Raw genomic sequence first — 23,044 nt, 5'->3', positions numbered from 1 at the left:
CGCCAGGCTCTCTCCACTCAAGTTTAAAAACTATGTTTGTTCCCACAACAAAGTTTTCCCAAATCTTAATGTTGCACCATAAACGAGTTAGTTTAACAAAGTGTACATCACAAAAGTTTAAATGAAAACTTAATAGCAAGAACAAAGCGGGATCAGTTTAGCTCTTTTGGTAGCACTCTTGGCTTTGGATCAGAAGGTTGCAAGCTCAAACCATGTACAGATTTCATAATCTAGCTCACACTCCAGTGCAGTACTGCATTATCGGAGGCATCTTCCTTTTGGATATCTTAAACCAAGATCTAATCAGCCTGCTCCAGCAGTTCAGTTGGACATTACAGATCCCAGGGCTTTATTTGAAGAAGGGGAGGGAGATTCCCTTGTCCTGGCTAAGATTCCTCCCTCAAGCAACACCATTAACATGACCAACAGGCTATTTGCCTCATTGCTGCATGCAATGTTGCTGACGTTGAATGGTTACCACACGTGCCTACATAACAAGTAATTCATTGTGTGAATAAAATACTGCAAACATCCGATTTTTCTTGTAATGCCAAACGGTTAATTACAATGTTACAAATTTGTTCTCTCTGCTCTCTCAGAACTGTATTTTTGATTGAACTCAATGGTTTAATTCAACTAATATTTAATTCATCGATAGTCAATGAGCATCATTACCTCAAGTGTTTGCTCCTGAGTAACGCTGTCTGGATTTAGTTTCTCTCTCAACAGAGATTGCAGTAGATCAATGGTCATGGAGCTTGAAACAACATGAATAACCTTTTCACCTGAAGGACGAATTCCTTTAGCCTGTTTTGTTGGCAATCCATAGGCATCCTGACGTAGCACATATCTAAAAATAATTGTTCATGTTATTGGTCTTTTAGGGTGACAGTTTCAGCTTTATATAGCTTGATCCAAATTTCACCATTATCGTTCAGTTTCATCCTTCCTCTCACGAATTCAATGGGCCAAAAATTGCGGTCGGAGGCTTCCCACGGACCCAAGCCTCCGACCACTGAATACGATGCGCACCTAGCTGCAGTCCCTGCACACACGGAGAATTCAGTTTTGAACCGGAACGCCTGTGGCTTAGTTTGGAAAATAGTACCACCCACAAGACCTGTCAAAAAAGTTAATGTGAATAAGCCACGCCCCCAATTTTTAAAAACTCCAGTCTTGTTGTACGGAGCTGCCATTACTATGCATGGGAATACCCCCAAAACAAAAAAAGCATTTTATATAATTTTTTTTTTTTAAATCTCTTATTTAAAATTAATAGAAACTGAATTAAATTAATGTTTTAGAAAAAAATTATATTTTTTTTTAATATGTTTTAAGAGTTAAAAATAAAAAACTTACCTGAATATAAAAATTTGTCATAAAATTTATTTTTTCAATCTTTTAAAACTCTTACGCTGGTAAAAGCAGACCTTACGCCTGCTTTTACCAGGTATGAGAGTTTGAAGAACATTCGCTGGGCAGGAGTTGGGCAAATAGCCCAACTCTCCACCCTTAGGGCCTTTTACTTTTGCATTCATACGATCTGTCAAAATAAATTGTGATAGATTGCAAGTGCTGGGTTTAGGCGCATGCACAGCATACACGCACCCAGAGAGACCGCAAGTTACGGCCCAATATTTTTAAATCAAAGATGACTCCAGTTATTTGTTTTAAACCACTCTCTTTACGGGATAAAATATGTGCATACAATTAGATAAATGGAACACAAGTCCACATACTGTGAGGCACAGGCAAACAATGTTACAAAAAGCTTCCACTGTGATAAAAAATTAGAAAGTAAATGCATAATTTAGAATTGCATATTTTCATGACTTTCAATATCTAACAGGAAAGGCATACACTATGGTTTGTAAACAGGAGTGAAACAAAGTAAGGATTACCTATAAAGTGGGCTCTCCATTATTCGAAGTTTATATTGAAGCTTCTCCAATTGTTCACAAAGTTTAACTCCTTCCACCATGGAAATGTTATTCAATTCAGATTCAGATTCAGAATCACTAGTTGAAATATTATTTCTCAGCTTTATAAATTCCTTATACGTCTCCTCACACTTTGACAATAGCCGATTATATTCATCAATGAGATCAGCAGGAACACGATCTTCAAGAATATCATAGTACCTGAATTAAAAAAAAAAGTAAATGCTTTCTCTATCAGGTGAACTTTAATTTTGTAACCTGCTCATATCACATTCCCCTTTGCCCTATCTATAGGCTACTGTTGCAGCAGTGAATATTTTCAATCTGTTTATTAGAATTATTTTAGTTGAATTGGCTATGATGTAAATATTTCAGGACACAGATGCATTCAGTCCTCATTCTGCTGCAATTAATTAAGTTTCAAAGGTTTCGAGTGAAATGACAAAAGTTTGGTTTCAACTCTTTTGTATTTCAATGAGATGTTCTGTATTGATTGATCACGAATGAAATTCAGATGCCAACTTCTGCAGTACTAACTAAATATAAAGTCACGGCTCCGTGATGGGTTCAATGAGTTCATCCACTGAGGAGCTGAACCACATAAATCAAAGACGACCAAATTCAACCTTCAGTCTATTTGGAGTTAGCTGACTTTTGTCAGGGCAGCCATAGGAGCACTACGATTAGCCTCAGAACCCATTGGAGAGGGACAATCGGCCATAACACCTGCACCTAACTGCTTGCCAGCACTGCTGTTGGATATTGGCCAATGACAGGACTAAATCTATGCTCGATATCCCCACTGTGAAATAGCCTGACAAAACTCAATGTCAAGACTTAAATATTAACAGAGGCATTTGGGCTCGGCTTCAAAAGCAAATGGCACTGGAGAAATGCACCCCAACAAGGAATCGACACTTTCAACAGAGGAAGGGAAGAAAATTGATGATAATTGTGCATTCCAGTAACATTATTGCAATCAAAACATTGATCATTCCACTAGTTTAATTAATCACAACTTTAAAATCCATTTAAAACACATGGTTTTAGATACAGTATTTTTATCCAACACAGATCAAATTTCAGTTTGCTTAGAGCACCACCTGGCGTCAAGAATCAGCCAAATAACAAGAACCTAATATGAACAGTGAAACTGAATAATGGTACAGTGAAATAAAGGATTATAGGTGGCCTTGGGTAGATTGAGAACTAGGCTATAAGGTTGTGGAAAATCTCATAATATAATGATGTAGCTATGAGTGAATTATGAAGGTCATACAAACCAAAATTCACTAGAACATTTAATTTCATTGACAGGTGTACTTTTAAGTATAATTGGTTAAAATTTACAACATTTATATTATAAAGGTGGACAATGACTACAGACAAGGGCTATTAGTAATAATTAAAATCAATCATGTTTACAAGTTAGATTTTTAAAGTTTTATTTTTTTAAATAATTGTGTTGCGTTTCTACAGAATGTTTGTGCCAGAATATAGTTTTAACAACATCGCGCTGCATTTGCATGGTTTTAGCTGTACACTACAGAAGGTGTTTTTAAGTTGGGAAGGCTAGTTTCTCACAACTTGTTTCATTAATTTCAGATCTGTTGGGATCAGAACAACAGTAAAGTTATCATGCACTATGGTGATTATTTATGTAAACCTAGCAAAACCAAATTTGTCATTTCTATTAAATCAGATGCAGAGCGGACAGAAAGATCTCTGCATTTCTAGGATATACTGTTCCAAATTCATTTAAGATACCTCACTAAGTGGTCAGAAAATTATATTAACACTAGATATGCTGAATTAATTCTGAACATTCTGACAATTCCAACAGTTGCCCATGTCAAACCGTGGCAAAACATACTTACAGCTTTAATCTCGGTTCACAACATCTGACAAAGTAATCAAAATCATCATCATCATCATCTTCATCCCAGTTTCTCCAGATATGAAGGTAGAAAAATCTACAAAACATAAAATATCAAGCAATTGATACTAATTGTAACCAATTGTAATAATGTTAAAATACATAAATAAACTCATTTGTTGAGAGGTGCTAAAACGTCAAATTACCATATGGAGCACTTAGTGAAATCATTCACCATACAGATTCACATTGGGCAAGTAAAGTTAGGAAAAGATCCAGGACAAAGTTTTCCTAGCATGTTTTATTCAGTCCTGAGACTCCTGCTTTATACAAGCTCTGACCTCAAAGACACTGCCTCCATTTAAGTGTCAGCTGTGGTTCAGTTGGTGGCACTCTTGCCTCTTAGTCAGAAGGTTGTGGGTTCAAGTCCCACTCCAGAGACTTGAGCACAAAAATCTAGGCTGGCACTGAGGGGGTGCTGCACTGTCGGAGGTTCCGTCTTTCAGATGAGACATTAAAACCGAGGCCCGTCTGCCCTCTCAGGTGGATGTAGAAGAACCTATGATACTACTTTGAAGAGCAGGGGAGCTATCCCTGGTGTCCTGGCCAATATATTTATCTCAATCAACGTAACAAAAAAAAATATTTGGCCATTATTACATTGTCTGCTTGCTGTATGCAAATTGGTTGCAGCGTTTCCTACATTACAACAGTGACTACACTTCATTGGCTGCAAGGCACTTTGGGATGACTTCAGGTCATGGGTCTTGAAAGGCGCTATATAAATGCAAGTCTTTCTTTATTTGGGTCAGCTAATAATCTTTAACATTGCTGAAACTTAAGCAAAATCCATTATGAAAAAAACTATAGATTTATGTCACCTTAATAAAGGTAGGGTTTAAAATATTGGTGAAAATGTTACCATGTGACTTGAGAATATCCTAGGAAGCATCATCCACCTAGACTAGGAGTGCTTTATAAAATAAAGAAATGGCACAACCAATAATCTCCCACATTTTAAATTTAGTATTTATGAAATGTGGGACTGGACAGATCCCTTTATTTCTACATTTCTCTGATGTGGAAAAGGCCATCGACAGGATATAGGCAAATTATCTGTTCTAAACTTGAGTGTCTTGGCTTTGGCCAATATATAATTAACCAATGACACTGATCCTGAATAACAAACTACTTTTGGATTCTTTCCCACCTGGAACATGAAAAGAGGGTTGCCTTCTCTCCTTATGACAGTTAGTTTTAGCACCAATGACAAGTGCAATAAACTCTTTCCAAATAAGGAACATTCACTGAAAATGGATAAGCACTTGATATATCTACATACAATAAAATGTTAGTCTTTAAGCGTTCCCATTGCAGAGAGATTTGTGCAACATCATGCATTTGGGAATCAATGCATATCCCCAATTCGCAGCCCACACACTTCGTCCATCTACTAATTGTAATAGGCAGACAGACAGTCATGGGGGCTAGAAATTGGGTATGTGCTCAAATTTTTGTTATGCGCTCCCATGATGTGAATCTCTGCTGGAAGGGTTGCATTCCCTGGAAATTAGAAGATTCAGGAATGATTTGATTGAAGTTTTCAAGATATTAAGGGGAATTGACAGGGTAAAGAAAGAGAAACTATTTCTACTAGTTGGGGAATCTAGGACCAGGGACATAGCCTAAAAATTAGAGCCAGACCTTTCAGGAGTGAAGTTAGGAAACACTTCTACACATAAAGGGTCAAGATGCTGGGACAATTGTTCATTTTAAATCTGAGATTGAAAGATTTCTGTTAATCAAAGGTATAAGGGGGATTTGGGCAAAGGCGGGTCAATGGGATTATGTCACAGATCAGTCATGATCTCATTGAATGATGGAACAGACTCAAAGGGCTAAAAGGCCTGCTCCTGTTCCTATGTTCCCAAAAAGGAAACATGAATATTTACCCCACAATGTCCATCCATCTAAAATTTGCTAAGCTTTGTTTGTTTATTTCATAACATTTGATTCTTTTGCACAGTAAAAATAAAGCCACATACAAAATGGACAAAAAAATATGTTCAGCTTCTTTCAGTTGCCAGAATTCTCACTCTCAGCCCAGCAAACAGGCAAAGGTGATAAGTTACATCACACTTGCATAACACTTTCCAGTACATTGCCACCAACATCATCTGCTGCTCCCTCTCCAGGCATCTTATTACCCGCCATCTTCTGTAGAACTTTCTACCCAAGCCTCACACTGAAATGCCTCATCTACCCCCTGTTGCTCAGTTCCAACCTTGCCTCTCCTGACATTCCAAGTTTTCATTCTGCTGCTTGGGTTGTGACTTCTTTTGCCCATGAGCAATGAAGCGTGTTTTACAATTGACCAGATACTCTTCATACAGGTTAAAAACATACCTGTTTTACTGGTCAACAACCTAGAGATTATTCATAGCTTTTTACGCCCAACTGTTTGGCAGTAATGACACAAAGCAAAAGGAAGAAACTGATCAAGTATATTCAATGGTGTGAATCCTCATGGTTTTAAAAAGTCAAACACAAATCTTAATTCAATTTATTACCTGAGATGTTCAATAGCGAGGGCTGTTTGGTCAAACTCTCCTGACTCATCAAACACCACATATAGTTCTTGCAGTGGCACAAGGTGCTCTTTTGCCTCAAGGAAACTTTCCATTGCTTCTGTGTTAAGAGGATATGTTTCAGACTCATAAAGGAATGGTTCTCCTAGCTTTACCACTGCACTGAGGTTCGACGTCTGCACATCAGTTACCTGAAATTATAAGCAGATACCTTATTAAAAACAGAATTACAGATAAGCTCAGTGTATTATTGTCTAATTATTTTAACCAATATAATTTAGAATGCAAACCTTCATTAACTACTGCTTTTGATAAGTACTTGTTGTGAAACACATATTAGAGCAAATTTGATCATGACACTACCAGCACAAAATGACAGATTGTATTGGGGCATTACACCATTGCAGTAGGGGCTCTTCCATTGCACTGTTGAGGCAGAATAGAAACTCTAATCCCGGAGAACATCGTAATAAAACAAAAAATGTCTTTATAAGGTTTAAATAGTTAGGCTAAATCAATATTAAAAGCGGCATCTTTGTGCACGGGATGTTTAAGAACGCAAGAAATAGGAGCAGGAGTAGGCCACCTCCGCCATTCAATAAGAATTTCTATACAAGTGATTGGCCACTACACACAACTATTTGTAGATAATTATCCTTTATCAACTTATTTAATGTGAATGTATGTCCAAAATCTATTCTTGCACATAGCCTAGTATTTGTTTACATGGAATCCCCCTACAGGAGTACCTTATATGAATTTATCTTGGCGAGAACAGTAAATTACAGATTTAGCCCGTTATCAGGTGTGAAACTCCGTGTAACTGGAGGATGTGGCCACCACCAAGGAGGAGATACAGTATAAGGGCAAGCTTTCCACTGGCACAATCCGGACGTGCAACTTTGCCTGCTGAAATGAAACAGAAAACTATGTACTGCATGTACTCAATGTGTTCCTAGAGGCCGTATGTGGAAGCACACAAGTGTAAAAGTTATCTTATAATTTCTAGATCATAACGCATTGTTGAGTGAAGCAATCTTGGGGAATCGGTTTGTTGAACACAATCTTCAGAGATTGTTTCTACATTGAGAACAACAACTTTATTCGCCTAGGAATGTGTCATGGTCTTCAGTGCACTATTCACCAAGCTGCTTATAGGCATTTACCAGTGACTACGGGTTCAATGGGATGAAAATCAGGCAGGTTCTACAACGGGTGCACGATTCGCTCGGCCACATTACTGCCCTGACAGCGTAGTTTAAAATGACCCATTGTATTTCTAGGAACTTACTGAGAGGGTTGTTAAAACTACAATTGATACCCCCTTTAAAAAGGAAAGTTAAAGTTTATGTAGTGCAAGTTTGGTTCTTGTTCTGTATTAGTACCTTGCCAATCTTTCTGCTTTATTCTACCTGTAAATAATTCTGGACAAGTAGCTTTAGCCTGTAAACTGTGGTCTAGTAGTGTGGTATTTTTCTGCCTTTTGAGATGAGGGGATAAGATTCTAGGCACTCATGTATTCCCTAGTAAGAAATATAGCATGATATGGGGATAAATGTTGGACCTGAGCTATACTAATCTATATACAGAATGAAGTCCCAGGTTCTGGTTTATAATAAAGCAAGTCTGCTTACAGAAATTATCAAAGCAAAACATGAGAAAAATGTTATAAATAATTCAAACTGACAAATCTTGGTGATATCTATCTAAAACCAGGAAAAGTTTGGGAAGAAAGATACAAGGAAATGCTAGCAAAACATTGTGAGCCTACAAGTCCTGAAGGGAGAGAAAACAGCACGCACCATGGACTGGTGGACCCAATGTGCTTTGTCTGAATTTTGTGTTTTAATTTCAATTCTGCTGCATTTACTACTCATCTTTTTCCTATTATTTTGCTATTTTCCCCAAAACGATGTGTTTACTCATTGATTCCTCATGCAAGTCCTTTGTTATAACCCCAGGACATTAATCTTTTGATGGCTCTTTTCACCCTACACAATTTGCACATTCCTTTGTTCTTTTAGTGTCTCTCCTTTACCTCACTATTAGAAAACTTTCACTTTTATATTATCAAGCAATCTTGAGGTCATTCATTACTCCTTTTCTGTGACTGGTGTATCTGTTCATTCACTCTCACTCCCCTTTTTCTCTCTCAAATGTTTCCAACCTAATTAAAATTCTGGCTCATTGTGGGAGCGAAAGCCCATATTTCTGAAATGCCTCGCTTTTGGCGCAGTCTGGAGATGGCATGCTGGGTTAAAAGTTGAAGCAGCTTTCTGATGAACATGGAGTGTATTGAAGTTTGGACCAAAGCAGAGATGTCTCACAAAAACACGCTAGATGACGTGCAACCATTCGGCCATTCAAATGTCTTAATCTGATCACCTGTGTGTTTACAGTAATTCATGGCAAGAGTCAATTGCGGCAATAAGACCTGATTTCAGGACAATGGGTACCTGGTCGTTTAGTCTACATTGTCTGTTTGTTAATTATTTGTATGTACTGTTGAGGCATCATCATCATAGGCAGCCCCTCGGAATCGAGGAAGACTTGCTTCCACTCCTAAAGTGAGTCCTTTGATGGCTGAACAGTCCAATGCGAGAGCCACAGATCCTGTCACAGGTGGGGCAGACATTCGTCGGGGGAAGGGGTGGGTGGGACTGACTTGCCGCACACTCCTTCTACTGCCTGCGCCTGACCTCTTCACGCTCACTACTTTGAGATTCGAAAAGCTCAACGCCCTCCCGGATGCACTTTCTCCACCTAGGTTGGTCTTCGGCCAGGGACTCCCAGGTGTCAGTGATGATGTCGCACTTTACCAGGGAGGCTTTGAGGGTGTCCTTGTAACGTTTCCGCTGACCACCTTTGGCTCGTTTGCCATGAAAGAGCTCTGATAGAGCAATTGTTTAGGGAGCCTCGTGTCTGGCATGCGAACTGTGTGGCCTGCCCAGAAAAGCTTAGAGTGTGGTCAGTGCTTCAATGCTGGGGATGTTAGCCTGGGCGAGGACACTGATGTTGGTGCACCTGTCCTCCCAGGGGATTTGCAGGATCTTGGAGACATCGTTGGTGATATATCTCTAGCGACTTGAGATGTCTTCTGTACATCGTCCATGCCTCTGATCCATACAGAAGGGCGGGTATTACTACAGCCCTGTAGACCATGAGCTTGGTGGTAGATTTGAGGGCCTGGTCTTCGAACACTCTTTTCCTCAGGCGGCCGAAAGCTGCACTGGCGCACCGGAGGCAATGCTGAATCTCCACATCAATGTCTGCCTTTGTTGATAAAAGGTTCCCGAGGTATGGGAAGTGGTCCACGCTGTCGAGGGCCGCGCCATGAATCTTGATGACTGGGGGGGCAGTGCTGTACGGCGAGGACAGGCTCGTGGAGGACCTTTGTCTTACGGATGTTAAGCGTAAGGCCCATGTTTTCACATGCCTCGGTGAATACATCGACTATATCCTGGAGTTCAGCCTCAGAATGTGCGCAGGCGTCGTCCGAGTACTGCAGCTCAACAGAGGTTGGGTTGATGCATTATGTATGGGATGTAGAGTTCAAAGACTTGATTTTGAAGAAGATATGAGAGAGAAGACTGCTTGAGCAGAGATACTAGGTTTGGAGTGTGTTTCTCAGAGAGCATATGGCTCAGTAACTTTCATACTGGTTTTTGTGTAGTATGAAGGTTTAAGTAAAGACCTGACCCTGCCATTACTCAGTTTCATAGGCAGTCCCTCGAAATCGAGGAAGACTTGCTTCCACTCTAAACACTAGTCCTTAGGTGCACGTTAAAAAAATTCACATAGACACCTTCCACCCCCTCAATTGGAGTTCAAGACTGGAACATCGGGTCCTTCATTGAAACACCTGTGAACCCGTGGAAGCAAGTCATCCTCGTTCGAGGGACCGCCTATGATGAACAGTCCAATACGAGAACCAGTGTCCCGGTCACAGGTGGGGCAGATAGTCGTTGAGGGAAAGGGTGGGTGGGACTGGTTTGCCACACGCGCTTTCCGTTGCCTGCGCTTGATTTCTGCAGGCTCTCGGCGATGAGACTCGAGGTGCTCAGCGCTCTCCCGGATGCACTTCCCCCACTTAGGCGGTCTTTGGCCAGGGTCTCCCAGGTGTCAGAGGAGATGTTGCATTTTATCAGGGAGACTTTGAAGGTGTCTTTGTAACGTTTCCACTGCCCACCTTTGGCTCGTTTGCCATGAAGGAGTTCAGAGTAGAGCGCTTGCTTTGGGAGTCTCGTGTCTGGCATGCCATTACTACAACGGAGTGTGTGTGTGATCTGAAGTTTAAAGCAACAAAACTAAAAAGAGCAAGAAAGCAGTCCAATATGCACCTTTCACTTACACACCCAAAATGCAATAACTTTCCCCATTTATTACCTATCTATGAGACTATGTCCAAAGTTGAGATACCAAGCTGGGTGCATTTTTTTTTAAGTTATATACCGGACACATATACTGTGCAACAAAACCCTCCACTGGATTGTTTTATAATCTAGACCTACTGAAGACAAAGACAAACCAAACTAACAAATTTTGATTTTGTGTCCAAAATTGGCAACTTTGCCAAATTGGTCATAAAGATTAGTGTGCTGGAGTTATAACAAAGAGGACTTGCATAAGCAATCAATGAGTAAGCTGAAGCAAAAGTATAACTAAGCTTGTAAAAGAGCTAAAAACTACTTTTCTAAAATTTACTATAAGCTGAAAGGTTTGACTCTGGAAGTTGAATAAAAGAAACACCAGGAGCTAAAAGAAAGTTCTCAAAATTAGAGGGAAAAAAGTCCTGCGTTTTCGTGCAAGTACCGAGCCTCTTTCCATGGCAGGAACATGGGATCACAAGAGAGGAAATGGCATTCCTAATGATACCATAATTTTTTAAAAATTTGCCAGTCAATCAACATTAGACAAGTTCCTTGATTGTGTGAAGAATGCCTGAATGACAAAGGATATGTTCAAGTATTAAGGACTGAAATTTAAAATTGATAATGTTCAACATAGATTTGAATCAGTGAAATTTGAGACACCAAAAATGTCTCACCTCATTGGTATAACCAACAGATTGAAGCCCATTTGATCTTGGAGAACATACATACTATAATGAGTTGTGTTAACGCGGTATTTACCCACCGTAGCTGGGTTAACTAGGCGCTGCAGCTCTGCAAGCAGAAGTACTAAAATGCAGTTGTTACCATTACCGTACATATTTGCACTGTACACATTCTCCTTCATTTCGGATGGCCCCAAAAGTTTGTAACCATCCTCCGCCTGCTCCACGACAACATGCAGGCCATGATCCTTACTAACAGATCAATCAGAGACCTAATCCACTTCCGGACCAGGGTCAAGCAGGGCTGCGTCATTACCCCAACCCTCTTCTCAATCTTCCTCACTGCCATGCTCCACCCCACAAATCAACGAGCTCCCCGCTGGAGTGGAACTAAATTACAGAAGCAGAGGGAACCTGTTCAACCTTCGCCATCTCCAGGTCAGGTCTAAGACCACCCCAACCTCTGTCGTCAAGCTACAGTATGCGGATGACGCCTGCATCTGCGCACATACTGAGGCTGAACTCTAGGACATAGTCGACGTATTTACTGAGGTGTACAAAAGCATGGGCCTTACACTAAACATCAGTAAGACAAAGGTCCTCCACCGACCTGTCCTTGCCGCACAGCACTGCCCACCAGTCATCAAGATCCACGGCACGGCCCTGGACAACGTGGACCACTTCTCTTATCTCGGGAGCCTCTTATCAACAAGAACAGGCATTGACGACGAGATCCAACACTGTCTCCAGTGCGCCAGTGCAGCCTTCTGCCGCCTGAGGAAAAGAGCGTTTAAAGACCAGGCCCTCAAAACTGCCACCAAGCTCATGGTCTACAGGGCTGAAGTAATACCCGCCCTCCTATATGGGTCAGAAACATAGACCATGTACAGCAGTCACTGAAGAAATATCATCAACGATGTCTCCGCAAGATCCTACAAATCCCCTGGGAGGACAGACGCACCAAGATTTGCGTCCTCGTCCAGGACAACATCCCCAGCATTGAAGCACTGACCACACTTGATCAGCTCCGCTGGGCAGGCCACATAGTTCGCATGCCAGACACAAGACTCCCAAAGCAAGTGCTCTACTCGGAACTCCTTCACGGCAAACGAGCCAAAGGAGGGCAGTGGAAACGTTACAAAGACACCCTCAAAGCCTCCCTGATAAAGTGCAACATCCCCACTGACACCTGGGAGTCCCTGGCCAAAAACCGCCCTAAATGGAGGAAGTGCATCCGGGAGGGCGCTGAGCACCTCGAGTCTCGTCATCGAGAGCATGCAGAAATCAAGCACAGGCGGTGGAAAGAGCGTGCGACAATCCAGTCCCACTCACCCCTTCCCTCAACGACAGTTTGTCCGACCTGTGACTGTGGTTCTTGTATTGGACTGTACAGCCACCTAAGAACTCATGCTAAGAGTGGAAGCAAGTCTTCCTCGATTCTGAGGGACTGCCGATGATGATGATGACACATTTATTTAAAATAGATATTTACCTCAACGAGCACCTCAAACATATCATTGGACCAGATTGCTTGCCATCCATATGGTTCTAGGACCTTCTCCAAATATTCTGCAATGAAATCTTTCACTTCTGATGGTTTAGTATCACCTGTTAGTTAAGAGAACCGCAATCAAACCATCAACAGTGAACCCTAATATTCTAAATCGAGAATTTAGACAACATTCTGCACCATAAGAACTTAATACAAAAATATGGAATGAGAATAATCAGATGCCATTTTGAATTCCTTCCATAGATCTTGTATAATTTACTCTATAATGGACATCATCCAACTTATTTAAATTTCCAAAGAAAAGTAAATAACCACAGGCAAAAAAGATAAAACTTTACAACATTTCTTCTTGGTTTCCAAGGTAACTTAGCAAACTCAAATATGAACCTTGTATTACAATCTGTCTTATGTGACCCACGCAGCGGCATTCCATCAACACAGGAACCATCATGTGCCACAGAATATTTGATCACTTTCGCATACAATGATCAAAACTTACAACGCTTTTCTTAACCGGATATTTATCCAGCCCTTTGTCAAAATATTAAGTGTTTCTACAGATTATGTGTTCTGTAGGAAAAATATTCTTACATCCCTAGTTTCACTTGTATGCCTATCTTCTCTTTTTGTTACCATTGCCAAAGTTAAATACCTCCTTGTATCTGGATTATCCATACTTATCATTTTAAAGATCTGGATCATGATGTAGGATCAATATTATAGTACTATTTTCCATCTATACTACTTTTAATGTAGAAATTTTAATTTAAAAACACTGTTGTTAGAAATAACAAACCCAAGATGTAGTCCTGGTAAGCCTTGTATCGCTCATAGTAGGTAAGTCGGGTTGTCTCAACAACTTCGGGAAAGGTGGCCGTTCCTCTGTGCAAAAGTCTTTTGGAAGATGTTCCCTTGGGACTGTCACAATTGCCTCCACTTTCCACTTCATCTTGAAAGAGACCTAGATTTAAAAATAGAAAAAAAAGTACTGTTTACTGTCGAGTACAACTCCTTGGACAACTGGAAATAAACACACTAGTTCCTTACTAACATTAGCTTTAGATCCAGTATTACAATTATATTATACTACTAATAGTATTTACCTACAGAATCTACAAAGAATTATATATAAAGCGTAACAGCTGCTCTTGAAGCAAGACGGATATTTAATTCTGCAACTGACAGGGTTATCTGCACCCAAAGGGTATTAGACCATAATTCACAAGTTACCACGCTGTTTGGATACTTACGAGTAGAGATGGGGTCAACAAATCCATTAGGGCTGTCAAGTCCGCCACTGTCCACTACAGGAAATAGTGAAGAGATTGCATTAGAGTGTAAGCATTAGCAAGAACAGAAGAATATATTTGAAAAGAGCAACATTTAATACATCAAAACTCATGATCCTACATTTTTTACAATGTGCATAGGAAGAGGAGTAAGCCATTTGGCCCCTCAAGCCTGTTCCACCATTCAATGAGATCATGGCTAATCTGCAACCTAACTCTGTATATCTGCCTTTTCCCCATATCTCTTAACACCTTTGGTTAACAAAAATCTATCAATCTCAGATTTAAAATAAACTGACCTAGCATCGATTGCCATTTGTGGAAGAGAGTTCAAAACTTCTACCACCCTTTGTGTGTAGAAGTGCTTCCCAACTTCACTTCTCATTTTTAGACTACGATCCCTAGTTCTAGACTCCCCAACCAGCAGGAATAATTTCTCTCTAACTACCCTAAAGAGATTATCGTTGTTCCCAACTTGCAGAAATGCTTCATGGGCAGTAACTTTGAAATTTCAATGGTTATTACTGAGCAGACTAGAATCAAACTTCAAAAATTATTGGGGCAGCATTAGGAAATGTAGTCGATCATCTAACTCCATTTTACATTCTTCCATTATCACAGAAACTATGGGTCCAACTTTGCCCAACACCTTTTATCGGCGCACTTATCTTAAGTGCGGCAACTTTGCGCGCTAGAAAGAGCGCCGGAAAAAAGGGGCCCCATCCTGGCCACGCCTCGAAGTCCCCAGCGTGGCGTGCATTCTAAAGTGGGGGGCGGAGCAACAGACCAGCGTTGAAAACAGTGCCGGCACCTGCGCACATGCTCCTGTCCTCCTAGCGTGTCCTGCGGGCTGTGAGCAGGACCCGATGCTCACAGCCCCTATCCCTGGCCAAAGGGATGCCCCGATCTCGCCACATTCTATCCCCGGCCGAGTTGCCTCCCGCACCGGCCGGCTGAGTTCCCAGGCGAGGTAGGACTTCGGTTTTATTTTTTATTTATTGGTTGTGCTTGAGTTTTGATTTGGGGGGGCATCTCTCGCTCTCTCCTTGGCTACTCCCCACCGTGACATCGCGACCAGCAGTTCACATTTCTCCGGTCGGATTTATTTCATTTTTATTAGTATTTTAATTGTTTGAGCTTTGCCTTGCAATGTTTGGTGCTTGGTTGTTGAGGTCCTCTCCACTTCCCTTCCCTATCCCTGCCCTAATGTCTGCCGAATGTGCGCTGCTTTTTCTTCACTGCCTGCAAGGTTTTTCAGAGATGGCCACATACGCTGATCTAAGTCGATTTGGAGTAAGTTTTAGCTAGCCAGAGGCATAAATGGCTAAAACTGGCATAAGTATCTGGGAACGTCCCTTTTTGAAAAAAATACTGACCTTAAAAAAAAATGGTACCTAACTGACTTACTCTGGAGCAAATGTTTTTGGGAAAATGGCATTTTTTAAACTTACGCCATAAAAAACAACTTACTCCAAAAAAATTGATGCAAGTCATGGCCACAGTTGGGCCCATACTACCCAACAAGCCACTTGAATTATGTACAGTTATGGCCCCCAATAGTGCTTTTGTACCAATGAACACAAGAACATATGAAGTAGGAGCAGGAGTAGGCCATACAGTCCCTCGAGCCTGCTCCGCCATTCAATATCATGGCAGATCATCCAACTTAACTCCACTTCCCCATCCTTTCGGACAACAGGAATGTCAAATCCGGTGCCCAATCACAGAATACTTATGTATGCACCCACTTACATATAGAACAAAATGTACATCTAATCCTTAAAAGTTATCAATGTGAAGAGACACAGATTTCACTTTTAACCTGTATAAAGGGAATTTACTACAAGTTTGTAACACTCAAAATTGGTGGGGAACACTGTGACCCTGAAGCTACTATCTAGAATGGGTGTCTAAACTTTTGTCTTTGTGGATGATTTAAAGTTTAAATCCATCTTCATATTAATTTGCATATATCTCAGGTTGTTCATTCCAAAAGACCGTGGTGCAACAACAGAAGCAGTGCTTTCTGATACTCCAGACTTACAAAATTCAAGCAGAACAAACCAGCAAATAAGAAATACAAGCACAATTGGACTGAGTTGCCTGGGCTCCAAGGACTAAATTACCAGGGCTCAGGGGCCACATGTTCCTAAGAGCTGTGGGTTGGACCCCAACTCCGACTGAGAGTATTAATTTTTTTGGAGTAAGTTGTTTTTTATGGCGTAAGTTTAAAAAATGCCATTTTCCCAAAAACATTTGCTCCAGAGTAAGTCAGTTAGGTACCATTTTTTTTAAGGTCAGTATTTTTTTCAAAAAGGGACGTTCCCAGATACTTATGCCAGTTTTAGCCATTTATGCCTCTGGCTAGCTAAAACTTACTCCAAATCGACTTAGATCAGCGTATGTGGCCATCTCTGAAAAACCTTGCAGGCAGTGAAGAAAAAGCAGCGCACATTCGGCAGACATTAGGGCAGGGATAGGGAAGGGAAGTGGAGAGGACCTCAACAACCAAGCACCAAACATTGCAAGGCAAAGCTCAAACAATTAAAATACTAAACAACGGTCAAAAGTGTTGGCTCGAAGGAACAACAGGCGAGATGTCTAGAATCACAATGGCATTGATTTTGGTCAAAAGGCTTATTGCCAATCAACTCAGAAATGTGTTAAAATAGCAAAAAAGCAAATATTTAGAAAAGCTAAACAAAGAAGGAGCCCTGAAAAAGCTAGATCTCTAACAAAGAGAAAAACAGAAAAATAAAGTCACTAGTGGAATGGAGAGGGCAGAAGCTGGGCTACAGGTGAAATCAGCTACCAACATACCAATGGTATCTTGGCCTTTATTGCAAAGGGGATGGAGTACAAAAGCAGGAAAGTCTTACTACAGCTATATAAGGTACTGGTGAGGCCACACCTGGAATACTGCGTGCAGTTTTGGTTTCCAAATTTAAGAGGATATATACTTGTTTTGGAGGCAGTTCAAAGAAGGTTCACTAGGTTGATTCCGGGGATTGACTTATGAGGATAGGTCGAGTAGGTTGGGCCTCTACTCATTGGAGTTCAGAAGAATGAGAGGCGACCTTATCAAAGCGTATAAGATTATGAGGGGGCTTGACAAGATGGATGCAGAGAGGATGTTTCCACTGATGAAGGAAACTAGAACCAGAGGGCACGATCTTAGAATAAGGGGCTGCCCATTTAAAACAAAGGTGAGGAGAAATTTCTTCTCTCAGAGGGTTGCAAATCTGTGGAATTCACTGCCTCAGTGAACTGTGGAAGCTGGGACATTGAATAAATTTAAGACAGAAATAGACAGTTTCTTAAACGATAAAGGGAATAAGGGATTATGGGGAGCGGGCGGAGAAGTGAAGCCGAGTCCATGATCAGATCAGCCATGATCTTACTGAATGGCGGAGCAGGCTCGGTGGCCTACTCCTGTTCCTATTCTTATGTAACAATACTGAAATCAGATCAGGGATAAAAACAGAGGATATACTGCTGATGTTTGAATAGAGGCAATAGGAAATAAATGATTGGAGACAAAAGGAATAGTAGAAAACGCAGATTCAGGATAAAAAATTACAGCATTAAAGGTTATTCATTCATCATATGAATAAATATTGATAAAGTGCAACATCTCCACCAACACCTGGGAGTCCCTGGCCAAAGACCGCCCTAAGTGGAGGAAGAGTATCCGGCAGGGTACTGAGCACCTCGAGTCTCGTCGCCGACAGCATGTGGAAAACAAGCACAGGCAGCGGAGGGAGCGTGCGGCAAACCCCCCCCACCCTTTCCTCCAACGACTGTCTGTCCCACCTGCGACTGAGACTGTAATTCCCGTATTGGACTATTCAGTCACGCGAGAACTCACTTTTGGAATGGAAGCAAGTTTTCCTTGATTTCGAGGGACTGTCCATGATGATGACGACCAGGGATGAAAGATTTCAGTTACATAGAGACTAGAAAAACTGGGATTGTTCTCCTTAGAGCAGAGAAAGTTAGGGAAGATTTGATAAAGGTGTTCGAAATTATGAGGGGTTTTGATAGAGTAAATAAGGAAGAGCTGTATTTAAGATAATTGGCAAAAGAACCAGAGGTGTCACGAGAAAGAAAATGTTTACTCAGCGAGTTATGATCTGGAAGGGTGGTCTAAGCATGTTCAATAACAACTTTCAAAAGAGAATTGGATAGATTCTTGTAGGTTCTGGGGAAAGAGTAGAGGTGTGGGCTAGTTGAATAGCATTCAAAGTGCCAGCACAGGCCAGAGAGGCCAAAAGACCTCCTTCTATGCTGTATCATTCTATGAAATGATGCCCAAAAAGTTTCATTGTAAAAAATATCAGCCCAGAATTTTACGTTGAGAATAGCGGTGCGCTCACCATTATTATGGAGTGAATCAGACTGCAACTTCCAGAGTCTGCACATGCACAGTTAAACGCAGAAATCTGAAAGTTGTAGTCCGATTTACCTGCTCTTCCACAAGCTTTGCTACAGTGGTACCTCGCCGATAAAAGAAGCATTGAAATCCATATAATGCCGTGAAGTTGCAGTACTCACCAAAAAAAGTTAGGGCTATTGTATTCAGGTGTAAGTGAATTTTTAATGGCAGGATAAGTCATTACTGCCAAACAAACTCTCTGGCAATGAAACTTAATTTTACAAGCGTGGAGTCTCATTCCTTCAAAGTGTAATTAGTGTTGCAGACCTTTTTAAAAATTAAAATAATTTTTATTTACATTTTATTTCTGTCTCTTAATCCTATATTTCTTTCCCTCTCTTTATTTGGCTTTTGGTACAGATTTTACAATTAATTAAATCTAAGTTATACTTCCTGATTTAGACTCTACGACCTAGAAATTGGTCTCCTTAGCGCCTCCAGTTATCACCTCCGGGGGACAATAAGGGGACGCTAACGACTTACCGACTAGGCGTAGTGAGATGAACGACTCCCGCTAACTTGGCCGAGAGGTTTGCGGCAGCGGTAACATTTTGCGCCACTATCTCCCGCGCCCAGTGATCGTGATGTCATTGTCGTGCGCATCGCCCCAGACCCGAACTATGGCTCCGCCCCCCTGCAGCATCGCCGGGCGACAACACCGACAGCTGCAGTAGGCATTGTTCGGGTGGCCGGGAGCTTTGGAGGCGGAGATTAATGGGGAGGTTGGTGCAGGTAAGAGAAAAGTTTTTATTATACGCAATGTGGATTTTTCAATTCTTCCTGGGCTGCAATCGATCAGCCCGGCACTCTGCTAGAGTGTATGGGGTTGATCGGGCCAGATCGCTGCTGCCATCAACAATCAGCTACCTTGTCCCAATGCAGAGCCTGCAGCGATGGCCCTTCCCTTTAAGGGAGGGAAGGACCTTTGGAACAATGCAGTGCTGCACCACTCCCGCCCCGTCTGTGTCCCTTAGCTCTCCAGGAAGGAAGTGGAGCACTTGATTTGGCGTTCCACTTCTTTCCTGGCGTGCTAACACTGAATTTAGAAAAAACTAATAATCATTCGTGCCGGGTGCTAATTTTTCCAGCTTTCAAAAGCTAGTGCCCCGAACGGGGCGATACCGAATTTCTCCCCCTGCGTCGGTCAGGATTCTTCAAGCTGATTGGCTGAAGAGCCACGCTGTTACTTAGCCTGCTCACACATGTCACAGATCCACTATAGAGGATGCCATGCTGGAAATGGTCTCGCAGAAATACCGCAAGTTGCTGCTCAAAAGCTCACGAAAAGTCTATGAGCAGCTGTCAGCGCGATGAACGGCTATCGCCTTTTCTTCGTCTCTGACGTCAAAATCCGGGCAACTGCATTCCCAAAACAGAGACAACACTTTTAAGTCTTAAAAATATCACAGCATCAGCTTTCCTAGAAAATACACTCCAGCTTGGAGAATAGCCTCAACACCCAGAGTGAATGAAAATAGATGATGATTTGTGTTCCCTATTTTGTCATGTCAATTGCCCAACAAATTATCAAAGAAGGCAAAGTGTATCAAAAACAGTGACAGACATCAATTAAAAAGAATCCAAAGATTTACAGCACAGAAATAGACCATTCTGCCCAACAGGTCATACCAGTGTAAATACTCCACACAAGCCTCCTCCCACCCTTCTTTGTCTAACTCTCATTAACATATCTTTCCATTCCTTTCTCCCTCATATTTATCTAGCTTCCCCCAAACTACACCTGTGTTGGTCACCTCACCTTGTGGTAGCAAGTTTCACATTCTAACCAATCTCTGGGTAATAAAGTTTATCCTGAATTACCTATTGGATTTATTAGAACTACCTTGTATTTATGGCACCTAGTTCTGGTCTCCCCCGCAAGCGGAAACATCTTCTCTACGTCTACCCTATCAAACCCTTTCATAATCTTAAAGACCTCTATCAGGTCACCCATCAGTCTTCACCTTTCTATAGAAAAGAGGCCAAGCCTGTTCAGTCTTTCCTGATAAGTATAACCTCTCAGTTCTGGTATCATCCGAGTGAATATTTTTTTGCACCAGTGCTTCGATATTCTTTTTGTAATATGGAGGCCAGAACTGTTCACATTACTCCGGGTGGTCTAACCAAGGCTCTATATAAACTTAACATAACTTTTCCATGTTTATGTTTATGGAATTGTTTCATATCAGTACTGGATCAGTTGTCAAGTTAATACATTTGATTACAAATTAAGCTACAGCTTAATCAGCATTAATATATCTAACAAAATAACTATCACATCCCATTTTAATTTGAATAATGCATGCCCTGACCAGTTTTACAAGTTATGTAGAAGTGCAATTACATTTTTGGAATTCCTTTTGTAGAGCTGTACTGGAAGACAAGAAACGAAATACAGATTGCACCTTATTTTTGAATTACGTTGCTTAGATAAATAAAACTCTCAGTATCTGAAGATTTGATGAGGGAAACCGTGTTAGTGTATCTGGGGGTGATTGAGGCTGGTGGGGATGGAGGGAACCTTGTCAGTGTATCGGAGGGTGATTTGGGGGGGGGGGGGGGGGTTGGTTTGGAACCTGTCAGTGTATTGGGGGGGGGGGGGAGGGGTGATTGAGGCTGATGGGGGAGGTCGGAACCCGCTCAGTGTATCAGGTGATTTGCGGGGGGGGGGGGGGAGGATTGGGAACCTGTCAGTGCATCTGAGGGTGATTTGGGGGGGGGGGGGGGGGTAACCTGTGTATCAGAGGGTAATTGGGGAGGGGGGGGGGGAGGAGGTGGTGGGGAAGACCCTGTCAGTGTATCGGAGGGTGATTTGGGGGGACGGAAACCTGTGTATCGGAGGGTAGGGAATCTGTCAGTTTATCTGACAGTGAATGAAGGGGTTGGGAATCTGTCAGTGTATCTGAGGGTGAATGAGGCTGGTGGGGGAGACGCGGTCAGTGTATCAGAGGATGGTGCAGAGCGGGGGAGGGAGGACGAACCTGGCCATTCTACGCGAGGACGGTTGTTTCTGGGCCGGGGCAGCGGGGGAGCAAGTCGGGGTGTCAGTGGGTGGTTGAGCCCGGGGTGGAGCTCGCTCGGTCTCCCCCAGGGGTGGAGCTCGCTCGGTCTCCCCCAGGGGTGTTGCACAGAAGGGCCCGGGTGTTGGGCCCGGTGCTCTGTCGATACCTGGAGCCGGGCTGCTCTCACACGCACCTCCTGCGGCCACTGTCAGTGTATGTCCGGCCTCGGCCGCTCTGCTGCTGCTGGGCCGCTCCGGCTGCTTCTCGTCCGCCGCTCCCTCACCGTCCGGCGCTGGCCGTACTGCTGCCTCAACCGGCGGAACCGCCCGCTGCTGCTCGGACATGCTCCTGGGTTGTACCGAGGCCTGAACAACGGCTCACTGGCTGGCGCGGCCGGCGGTTACACTTCGCTCCCGATTCAAACTTTTGCCGCTGGGAACCGGTTGACGGCTGCTCGGCTCGCGCGCCCTGATTGGTCGAACGGCAGGCGACGTCCAAGCGGCAGGAGGGGCCTCTGAGCAGGTTACAGAGAGCTGCGCCACAGCGCCCTCCAGCGAGGAGGGAGCACACTGCCACAGGGTTTGAGCATGTGTCCACATCATTTCACCGGGAAGGGAGCATATAGGATAACTTTATTTCCATCGGTGTCAGCTGTGGCTCACTTCGCCTCTGAGTCCTGCTCTTGCTACAACTGTACAGGGCGTTGGTGAGACCACACCTGGAGTACTGTTGTACAGTTTTGGTCTCCTTATTTAAGGAGGGATATAATTGCATTGGAGGCAGTTCAGAGAAGGTTCACGAGGTTGATTCTTGAGATGAAAGGATTGTCGTAGGAAGAAAGGTTGGGCCGATACTTATTGGAGTTTAGAAAACTGAGAGGTGATCTTATTGAAACAATGATTCTGAGGGGGGCTTGGCAGGTTAGATGCAGAGAGGATGTTTCCTCTCGTGGAGGAATCTAGAACTAGGGGGCATCGTTTTAGAATAAAGAGTCGCCCATTAAAATGGAATTGAGAAGGAATTTGTTCTCTCAGAGGGTTGTGAATCTTTGGAATTCTCTACCCCAGAGAGCTATGGAGGCTGGGTCATTGAATGGATTTAAGGTGGAGCTAGATAGATTTTTGAATGATAAGGGAGTCAAGGGTTATGGGGAGCGGGCGGGAAGTGGAGTTGAGGCCAGGATCAGCTCAGCCATGATCTTATTGAATGGCAGAACAGGCTCAAGAGGCCAAATGGCCTACTCCTGTTCCTAATTCTTATGTTCTTATGAGTCCAAAGGTTGTGGGCTCATAGTCCCACTCCAGACATGTGCACAATAATCTAGGCTGACACTCCTGTCCAGTGC

At 42.5% G+C, this 23,044-nt stretch overlaps 1 protein-coding gene across 4 annotated transcripts in view; it reads right to left on the bottom strand.

The window, feature by feature from the left end:
• The window catches only part of shcbp1 (SHC SH2-domain binding protein 1), a 52,266-nt gene extending 30,157 nt beyond the window's left edge, over nt 1-22,109 (bottom strand). Inside the window, exons 1-8 of one of the 4 annotated variants that reach the window (XM_070896947.1) lie at nt 21,866-22,109; nt 14,224-14,277; nt 13,770-13,934; nt 12,953-13,068; nt 6,387-6,595; nt 3,818-3,913; nt 1,902-2,141; nt 676-850 (exon numbers count right to left, since the gene is read on the bottom strand). In XM_070896947.1, coding sequence (XP_070753048.1) covers nt 676-850; nt 1,902-2,141; nt 3,818-3,913; nt 6,387-6,595; nt 12,953-13,068; nt 13,770-13,934; nt 14,224-14,277; nt 21,866-22,043 — 1,233 coding nt within the window. In that variant the 5' untranslated portion in view covers nt 22,044-22,109. The remainder of the gene's footprint in view (nt 1-675; nt 851-1,901; nt 2,142-3,817; nt 3,914-6,386; nt 6,596-12,952; nt 13,069-13,769; nt 13,935-14,223; nt 14,278-21,865) is intronic. The other 3 variants (XM_070896948.1, XM_070896949.1, XM_070896950.1) reach the window with 3 other exon arrangements.
• Between the last annotated feature and the right edge of the window lie 935 nt (nt 22,110-23,044).

Source organism: Pristiophorus japonicus, chromosome 13 (genome assembly GCF_044704955.1).
Source record: "Pristiophorus japonicus isolate sPriJap1 chromosome 13, sPriJap1.hap1, whole genome shotgun sequence".
Taxonomy (NCBI): domain Eukaryota; kingdom Metazoa; phylum Chordata; class Chondrichthyes; family Pristiophoridae; genus Pristiophorus; species Pristiophorus japonicus.
Note: the sequence above shows the minus strand (reverse complement) of the source record. Positions and strands in the feature narration are given on the sequence as shown.